The sequence below is a fragment of the Aquarana catesbeiana genome, linkage group LG02, assembly GCF_042186555.1.
Source record: "Aquarana catesbeiana isolate 2022-GZ linkage group LG02, ASM4218655v1, whole genome shotgun sequence".
NCBI classification, from domain to species: domain Eukaryota; kingdom Metazoa; phylum Chordata; class Amphibia; order Anura; family Ranidae; genus Aquarana; species Aquarana catesbeiana.
The window spans coordinates 242347486-242357390 of record NC_133325.1 but is presented as its reverse complement, the minus strand read 5'-3'; the positions used below and the strand labels follow the sequence as shown (position 1 = coordinate 242357390).

The following is a 9905-nucleotide window of genomic DNA, read 5'->3' as shown; positions in this document are numbered from 1 at the left end:
GGAGGGGTTATATAGGGAGTGGAATTCCTGTTTAGGGTGTGCCAGTGTCCATCACCTGAAGGTGGCCTATAACCCACATAGTAATTACTATGGCTCTGTGTCCCGTGATGTACGATTAAGAAACCTTGAAGCTGTTGGTTTCTATGCAGATCTGCACCTGATTTTACGCTCTCCATTTTTGGTAAATCTTCTCCAGTATGTTGTAGTGATGATCATTCATCATACATGGACCTATAGAGGAAGGAGCAGTATGTTGTAGTAATGATCATCATGGGTGGATTTTATTTAAAGGGTAACTCCACTTTCGTGGAGGGAAAAAAATAGCAAATAAAGAAAAAATAATATAGCGTGTACAATTGCGAAATGACCTTTCCTTTTCAATCTGCAGCCTCTGTAATTTTCTATGAATGCAAAGCAATATGGCTACCTTGAGTTGTTCTGTACACAGAATGTGTACTGACCACTTCCCAGTAACATAATTTCTTGCTTATGTGATTGGCTCACCAATTTTCCCAGAAGTCTGCCTAAGATACAAGTCAGTTTTCAGGCATCCCCTGCAACAAAAATGTAATTTTTGGTGAGATATTTCCAATAGGAATACGTCTAAAGGGATGCAGGCCCACCAGTTTTCCTCATTAGTGCCCTGCAGCTGCCACAGCTGATTGATAATAATGAAACCACTCCCAATAGACTCACTTATCACAGAGGCACAGACAAACACACAGAGATTTCTTCTGAATAACAAAAGGTAGGAATCTGAAACAAAGGTTGTTATAATCCTTGCAATGTATATAGATCACCCAGGGGGGAATGTTTATTTCTCAACAAAAGTGGAGTTACACTTTAAATCAAGTCGATTTAAATCATGATGTCAGGTTAGTAAAACAGCGATATCAGACCGATTCAATTATCCAGTTTGTAGTGTACATAGATTTGCAAAACAATTGGATAAACCAACATTCCTGAACTTTGTTTTATCCCATGGTTACTGTGACATTGTGTGACTGCATAAATGCAGTGCATGTTATCTCAGCTTGCAGAGCTTGGATTCATTGAATGTGTTTTCCAAAACATGTAAATTATGCAGAATATAGCCAAAATGAAAAACCCCTATGATGGACATTTAAGGCACACATAATTAAAGTAAAAGTATCTAAGCGTATTTAAATAGAAAAATTATGTATTAAACATTTTTAGTAAAACTGACATATGAAGAAGGAATGTATTATGTATCTATGACATTATCACCATCTAATAGCATGACAGATGTGAGCCTCTTCCACCCAACGTGTTTCGGAGTACAGATATCTCCTTCTTCAGGGATGTATATATACTGTAGTAGTGTACGGGGTAGTCCTACAGGGTGCAGTGTGTTGTAGTGGTGTTGTAGTGGTGATGATACATTGTATATATAGTATATAGTAGTGTGTGTATGTACGGGGTAGTCCTGCAGGGTGCAGTGTGTTGTAGTGATGATGATACATTGTATATATATATATATATATATATATATATATATATATATATATATATATATATATTATATAGTATTGTGTGTATGTACAGGGTAGTCCTGCAGGGTGCAGTGTGTTGTAGTAATGATGATGATACATTGTATATATATATATATAGTATATACTGTAGTAGTGTGTATGTACGGGGTAGTCCTGCAGGGTGCAGTGTATTGTAGGGATGATGATGATACATTGTATATATATATAGTATATAGTATTGTGTGTATGTACGGGGTAGTCCTGCAGGGTGCAGTGTGTTGTAGTGATGATGATGATACATTGTATATATATATAGTATATACTGTAGTAGTGTGTATGTACGGGGTAGTCCTGCAGGGTGGAGTGTGTTTTAGTGATGATGATGATACATTGTATATATATAGTATATAGTATTGTGTGTATGTACGGGGTAGTCCTGCAGGGTGCAGTGTGTTGTAGTGATGATGATACATTGTATATATATATATATATATATATATATATATATATATTATATAGTATTGTGTGTATGTACAGGGTAGTCCTGCAGGGTGCAGTGTGTTGTAGTAATGATGATGATACATTGTATATATATATATATAGTATATACTGTAGTAGTGTGTATGTACGGGGTAGTCCTGCAGGGTGCAGTGTATTGTAGGGATGATGATGATACATTGTATATATATATAGTATATAGTATTGTGTGTATGTACGGGGTAGTCCTGCAGGGTGCAGTGTGTTGTAGTGATGATGATGATGATACATTGTTTATATAGTATATACTGTAGTAATGTGTATGTACGGGGTAGTCCTGCAGGGTGCAGTGTGTTGTAGTGATGATGATGATACATTGTATATATATATAGTATATACTGTAGTAATGTGTATGTACGGGGTAGTCCTGCAGAGTGCAGTGTGTTGTAGTGATGATGATGATACATTGTATATATAGTATATACTGTAGTAATGTGTATGTACAGGGTAGTCCTGCAGAGTGCAGTGTGTTGTAGTGATGATGATGATACATTGTATATATAGTATATACTGTAGTAATGTGTATGTACAGGGTAGTCCTGCAGGGTGCAGTGTATTGTAGTGATGATGATGATACATTGTATATATATAGTATATACTGTAGTAATGTGTATGTACGGGGTAGTCCTGCAGGGTGCAGTGTGTTGTAGTAATGATGATGATACATTGTATATATATATAGTATATACTGTAGTAATGTGTATGTACGGGGTAGTCCTGCAGGGTGCAGTGTGTTGTAGTGATGATGATGATACATTGTATATATATAGTATATACTGTAGTAATGTGTATGTACGGGGTAGTCCTGCAGGGTGCAGTGTGTTGCTAGGAGGAAGCTGGCAGAGAAGCTCTCTCTCTCTCTCTCGGTGTCTCTCTCTCTCTCGGTGTCTGTCTCTCCCAGCATGCTCCGAGTGAGGGTTGATGACACACACGGACTGGACATATAACAGACACTCGGAGGGGAGATAATGAAATGAGACGGTGATCGGCCGTGTGTGTCGGTGAAGCCGGCGGATTGTCTGTGTATAGTGTACGGAGATTGGTGGGAGAGGTTAGCAGCGCTGTGTGTACGGGGACGATGGGGCGGGGATTGCGGTGATTCCGGGTGTAGAAAGGAGGAGACGGATCCACCATTCTCTTGATTGCCGGGAGTGAGGTGCGGGCCGGCCGTGCTCCATGCTGTCTGTGGACTGACACATCCCTCCACACCCCGCCTTATCTGAGCACCGAGGAAAGATGATGTGCGCAGCTACCGCACCCCCTCCTCCCCCTCCCGCCACCTCCGGACCTGGCGGACACGGCTTGTTCCCGGTGCCCCCGGCTTCCTGCATGGCGCCCAGCAATGTGTCCGGGGGCCCCGACCTCCCCCCGGCTCCGCAGTCTGACTGCAGGGGCCGCTACCAGCTCCTTCTCTCCGGCAAGGCCCTGGCTGAGCGCTACCGGCAGATCTACACGGCGGCCGTCAGTGACCGGGACCAGCAGGCTGGACAGACGGCCAGGTAATCCCCTCCCCTATAGATCTTCCCCTATAGATCTCCCCCAGTCTGTGTACACCTGGAGCGGCCACACCAGTATGGCTGTCAGTGTGGGGATGTCACAGGTGAGCTGGTGACATAATGACAGCTGGGCCATCACAGGCTCCATCAGGAGGCTCTTCCAGGCCACTATCACAATCCGATGGGATGATGTCCTTGTCCTCAGCATAGGTGCCCACTATGGCTCTGATCACCAGCCTCACCATGCCTGGAGGGTATATAAGGTTACCGCCTAATTAGATTTATTGCTGCTGGTGTTTAAAGGATTTCATGATCCTGGATTTTTTTTTCGTCTGATGTCATCTGCAGACTGTTGACAATTTGAAGCGCAATTCCTTTAGTATGGTCAACATTAAGGTTCCCGTTCTATCCAATGGTGCCCGTTCACACCTGAGCAGGATGGCGCTTGAACCTTGGCATATGCTTCTATGGGTAGATTTAGATGTGCCTCTGAGGCTGGCATAATAATAATACATTTTTTTTTGTACAATTTTCCTCTGGGTTCACCAAAACCATATAATATGAGGTCACACCTAAACACTTTCACTTTGTATGCAGACAGGACCTTGTATTTCATAGTTGAAGGTAAATGTAAAGAAAATTGTATAATGTATGGCGGTTTAAAGTGGAGTTCCACCCAGAAGTGGAACTTCCACTCATCAGATTCCTCCCCCCCTCCGGTGACACAGTTGGCACCTTTCAGGGGGGAGGGGGGTACAGATACCTGTATATTACAGGTATCTGTACCCACTTCCGGCATAGATAGTCGCAGAATCTGCGGTTATTTACGCCACTTCCTGCTCCCTGCCTGCTGGGAAACACACGGGTCCCAGAGGCAGCAGGAACCATCCGTATTGTGCTGCGCGACTGGCGCATGCGCAGTAGGGAACCGGGAAGTGAAGCCGCATGGCTTCACTTCCTGATTCCCTTACCGAAGATGGAGGCGGCAGCACCCGAGGACGGAGAGACGATTCGTCCTCGGGTGCCGACATCGCGGGCGCCCTGGACAGGTAAGTGTCCATGTTTTAAAAGTCAGCAGCTGCAGTATTTGTAGCTGCTGACTTTTAAAAAAAAAATTTTCGGCTGCGCTCCGCTTTAAGTCCCTTGCCTATGAAGCCAAGTCAGAGGCTACTGACAGGTGGTGGGGAAGCAATGCAAGGCCTCCTCACCTCCTTGTCTTAACCCCATATTTGCTAATAAGGATGAGCTCAGGCGTATTCACAACCTGCACGTGCAGAGCCCGCCAGGAAGTCGGCACAGCACTAATCGCAAGCAGTGAGACCTTTCCCGATCCGCGGCAGCAGAGATCAGAAAACATCTCACTGCCTGTGATTAACGCTGTGCTGGCGGGCTCTGCACGTGCGGGTTGCGCACATGCCTGTGCTCATCCTTATTTGCTAATGTGCCGCACCATTGTACTTTGAGTGTGGTTGACTTGAATGTGTAACATTCAGCGGGCCCAGCAATCACTACATGCATGTAGATCCCTTCATCCGCTGCTAATTACAGCTGAAAGGGGGGGCGCAATAACAGTTGGCAGCAAAAAAATGCGGCTCACCAATGCTTTTTAATTTTTTTGACCACCCTTTAACCGCAAACGTAAAGCCAGCCATAGACAGTTGAACCAGCCGAGATTTGAACCATGCATGGGCAGGCCGAGTGTACCCAAGTTGATTGATCAACTTGGGTGCAACCAGCTTGTCAGATATTAAATGTGATTATTACCAGCGGCTGTTTTAGCATCTAGCAATAATTGCTGTGTTCTCCTGACGAGGACGGCTTCCCCCAAAAGGACAACACAATGTCTCAGCGGGAGGAATTCCCCCATCAACACTGACCTGTGGCTGCAGGAAAGAAAATCTCTCCCTCTATGGCCGGCTTATAGAGGTTGGTAAACTCTTGGGGGGGAAACCTGTAATGTCTTACATTTATGGCATAATGAGCTAGTATGTATCGCATACTAGCTCATTATGAAATACTTACCTTAGGATAAAGCCCTACCAGCACACCGCTGACATCTTCCCTGCTGTTTCTTTCGGGATCGTGGGCTCAGGCGCTGTGAGTGATCAAAGCTGCAATGACGTTGTGCGGGAGCCGCCGTTTACGGCACAGGGCTCTGAAGAAACAGCGCGGGCAGCCATTCCTTCAGAGCGCATGTGTAAGTGATTTCACTGGCTGCAGGTACGGTAAATATCTCCTAAACTGTTCAAGTTTAGGAGATATTGACACTACCTATAGGTAAGCTTTATAGGCTTGCCTATAGGTAACATTTAGTGTAGTAGTCAAGTCTTTTTGGCGGCTCCCGAAAAGGCACAATTTCTTATCTCAACTAGAAAATGGCTATCCAATGGTTAAAACATAACCGCTTCAAACCTGATAACATCCAAAATCACCTGAAGACACACTCATGCTCCGGTGTGAATGGGGCACGCCAGAGTAGCCAAAGCTGAGATATATGGGCCCTTGGTGGTGTGCTGTTAGAGGTCTCAGTTGGAGGATGAGTGTGGTGGGCATGTGTAACATATAGCTATAGCCAAGCTCCTGGTTTCATCAAAGCCACACAGGTTTGTGAGTTGTCAGTGTGGCCAGGGTCTGTATAAGGCTATGTGACCTTTGGTAGAAGTTAACCATTTGTTTTTTGGTAAATATGTATAAATGTTTTATGATGGCTGCACTTATCCTGCATTGTATTTCAAGTGCCTCTCCAGGCTAAAATGATAAACTCTCCTTTTGGAAGGTTCCTACAATATATACTCAGTGGAACTTCAGTCTCCCAGTCAAGATTGATTATTTTTAATCCTTATGCTGCTAGCATTAGTAAATAGCAAAATATATCATTTACATTTATTTTCCCCCTTATTTACTTCCTGGTTTTCAGGCCTAGGCAAATGATGTCATGCATCCCAGGAGTCTTCAGGAGGGGTTTTTTCAGCTAAGCACTCTCACACGCTTGAGCTAAGGGCAAATGGATTCTAGGAAGTACTGCTACTTGAATCGTTTACCTTACTCAAGATGGCCATGGCCAGAAATGCTAGTGGGTTGTTTTTCAAAGTGATTTCTCAACAAAATAAAGCATGCAGACATGGGATGGGGAGTTTTCTTTGAAAATTAAAGGGGACCTTCAGCTTCCTAAGGACAAAGGCGCCTCTCCACCCCTCCTCCCTTCCTCTGCAGGAATATGGCATTGCGTTTTTTTTTAAATTGAAAGTCCGCCCAGCCTCCCTATGCATGCCACTCTCCTTAGGCAGATGATGCGCACACACTGCCTGCTGTGCCTCCTGGGATATGTACGTTGCATAGCCTTTCATTTAACAGGAGAAGGGGGTGGGCCTCTCGGTGATGTCAGAGCGTGGAATGGAGCTATGACTGGGCATGAGAGGATCTCAGTGGGACAATGCTGGACCTGTGAGTATCTGAAATTCGCAAATACCACCATTGGGTAGGCACAGGCAAAATAATAAAATGTGGAGGTCAGCCGAAGTTCCTCTTTAAATATGAAATGGTGTTTTTGGTTTGTGGTGCTCAGATGCATTGACGATCCACTTGAAATTTCCTAGCCTTATGTTTACCTGGGAATCCTGCATGTTACGCTAATATGACCCCATGTCCTGTGCCTGGCTGTTATGTCAGAAGCTGTAGTGCTATTACGTTGTTGTCTCCTCTCCTGTGTGTGATTGATTTTGTGTTCAACTCTCTACCATGCATGTGTGGGTGGTTTGTCATGGCTTCCCTCCAGTGCGACCTCAAATACCTTTATAGTGCCGCTCCAAGCCTGATGTGTGATGTGCTGCCTACTGCAGCTCAGGAGTCAGGATGTTGGTATCCTTTCATTCATCCAGACGTGTCAATGTGTGTAGAGAATGTGGGACACCGCTCACCCAGCCCAGTACATGTGAGTGTAGGTAATAGCCTTAGCCAGCACTGCTCCACTGGCTACACCTTTGACACGTTTCATCACACCCACCGGGGCCTAGACCTAGTGCACACACACAATTTCCTGTCCAGCACCAACAACCTATATTTAGGGCCTCTCTGTTGCATAGGTTATTTGTTTGCAGCTCCCCTACAGTTCACATGCATCAGTCTTTCTTCAGATCTCCATCCTCCACTGATAGAAAAGAAGGGACGTTACAGAGGTTTGGTGACTTGACCAGAGAAAGAAATGTTGGTAAAGAGCGAGATGGAGATATCATTTTTATTGCATAAACAGTAGATGGTGCGCAAATATTTTAGGAATTTTGGCCGCTGGTTGTGTTACCAAAGCGTCTAGTTAAAATTGACTGTGTTATCTGGTACAATAAAAACCGTGCTCAGGTTTTGAAAAAGATTTCTTCCCAATGTCATACCTGGCCTCTCTCAAGGCTGCTTGGAACACCCCTAGGTTGGCGAAGTGCTGCCTTTGCAGGAACAAATGCTCTGCCTCTCTACTTCCATTGCAGCAGTGGCTGAGCTCAGCGTTGTGCTGAGAGAAAATGTGCAGGTTTGGGGCTTCTAGGTAGGACGGTGAAAGGTCACCTACCTAGGTTTTTTTTTGGATAAGCATGCAAGAAGCTGCACATGGCCTGCAGGAATGAGGTCGCAAAGACGCTTCATCACTGAGCAGTTGTTATATTGTACTAGGCCCTCTGAAATTTGTGGGCTTTTTTTTTTATTTTTTTTTTTTTGTAATGGGGAAACTAACTTTTAACTGGGCCAGAGAGTCATGTATGTATATGTCAGTATTTTCCAGGACTTCAAGGATTATTCCACTAGCGCACTGGATCTCCCAATGGTTAATTTGTCTGATCATATCTCTGAACCTGAGTACCCAGATGTGCCTTCTTTTTGTGCCCAATAAAGAAAATGGCAGGTCACAGCACGGACCTACAGATTCATGTACAACACTCAGGCCAGGTCCAAACAATACTGCTCTGCACTGTGATCGCAGGTGCAAAAAAATAATTTGTTGGATAAAAACAAACTAAAGTAAACTCCATAGGGCTGACAAAGCTGGGCCGGTGCTCCGATATGTTACCCTTTTTTGTTGTGAACAAGCACGAGTTATCCGTGTGAAACCGGTCTACCAATATTTCTGTCTATGTCCTCTTGGCACCTTGACAATAAAGTAACTATCCTACAGAAGTTCTTCCTTTCATGGTGTGTGACCAATCTTCTTTTTTTTTTTTTTTTCAATTATGGGCTATAACTGTAAGGAAACAAAATACAGAGCTAGAAGCGCGATCCGTGATGGACCCCTTTTTTAAAGGGAACTTGACAGGCAGTGAGGAGACACCATGTTGCCCCCTCAACACCTGTTTTAACCCCTTTAAGTGATTGTAAAGGCTAAAAAAATAAAAATTAACATGTTATACTTGCCTGCTCTATGCAATGGCATTGGACAGAGTAGCCCTGAACCTCCACTTCTGGGGTCCCCTACATACGCTACTGGCTCCTTCTCTTCTGCCAGCACCGCCATAGCAAGGCATGTGCTATGGGGGACACTTGTGCAGCCTTGATCCTGAGCTGAACTGCCTGCGTCCATAGACTTGGGCAGCACAACTCGCATATCGAGTGAGGACTCCAGAAAGTATAAGGGGGATGAGGAATTGATGCCTAAACCTTATGCAGGGAAAGCAAACTTTAAAGCATGCACCATGTACATTGTATATGGTTGCAGGGAGGCTGTGGCCTTTTTAGTTGAATGGGTAGTGGTTGGCACTGAACATAACACAGGGTTTCAGTCTTGCTGTGGAGTGAAGCCATAGCATTTATACACCTACCGTCCACTGTCTTTGCATTATAAAGGCTATATTATGGTTATAAAGGCAATAATCCCTCCATTAAGGTCAGACATGTTCCCATAGCTCTTTTCCCCCACCCCTAAACACTTTCCGAACACCACTCGCGATCAAGCTCTGTCCTCACTGGCAGCCCTGTTCCCCTCTTCCTGCTGTCACAGGCTACATTGAGAATAGGCTCCTGCTGCTCTGTCAGTCAAATTTTTGAGGAGGGAGCATAGTGGAAGGTGTGGCTGAGCACACTGTGTGTGTCTATGGATGACTACAGCCCGACTTGGTATCACGCCCGCACGAGTGCCCCAGTAGCACATGGTTTGCTGAGGGGGCACTTGGAGAGCAGGAGGAGGAAACCGTGGAGGTAAGCAACTGCTCTGTGAAATACCATTGCATGGAGCAGGTTATAGGCCTCCCCCTTCCTTCCTTCCCTTTTTTTTTTTTTTTTTTTTTTGACTTATCACTTTTTCAGGGGGATGAGTTGGGGAGTGGTAGAAAGGTGACTCCACCATATGTTTACTGTCCTCCTACCTCAAGGGTAAACAAGCCCTAATGCACATACACTCAAA

General features: G+C 44.7%; 1 protein-coding gene across 18 annotated transcripts in view; it reads left to right on the top strand.

Annotated features, from left to right (window-relative positions):
- Positions 1-2866: 2866 nt before the first annotated feature.
- MYCBP2 (MYC binding protein 2) overlaps positions 2867-9905 on the top strand; it is a 370986-nt gene continuing 363947 nt past the window's right edge. For 12 of the 18 annotated variants that reach the window (XM_073614281.1, XM_073614278.1, XM_073614285.1 and 9 more), the window contains exon 1: positions 2867-3529. In XM_073614281.1, coding sequence (XP_073470382.1) covers positions 3267-3529 — 263 coding nt within the window. In that variant the 5' untranslated portion in view covers positions 2867-3266. The remainder of the gene's footprint in view (positions 3530-9905) is intronic. The other 6 variants (XM_073614294.1, XM_073614292.1, XM_073614288.1 and 3 more) reach the window with 2 other exon arrangements.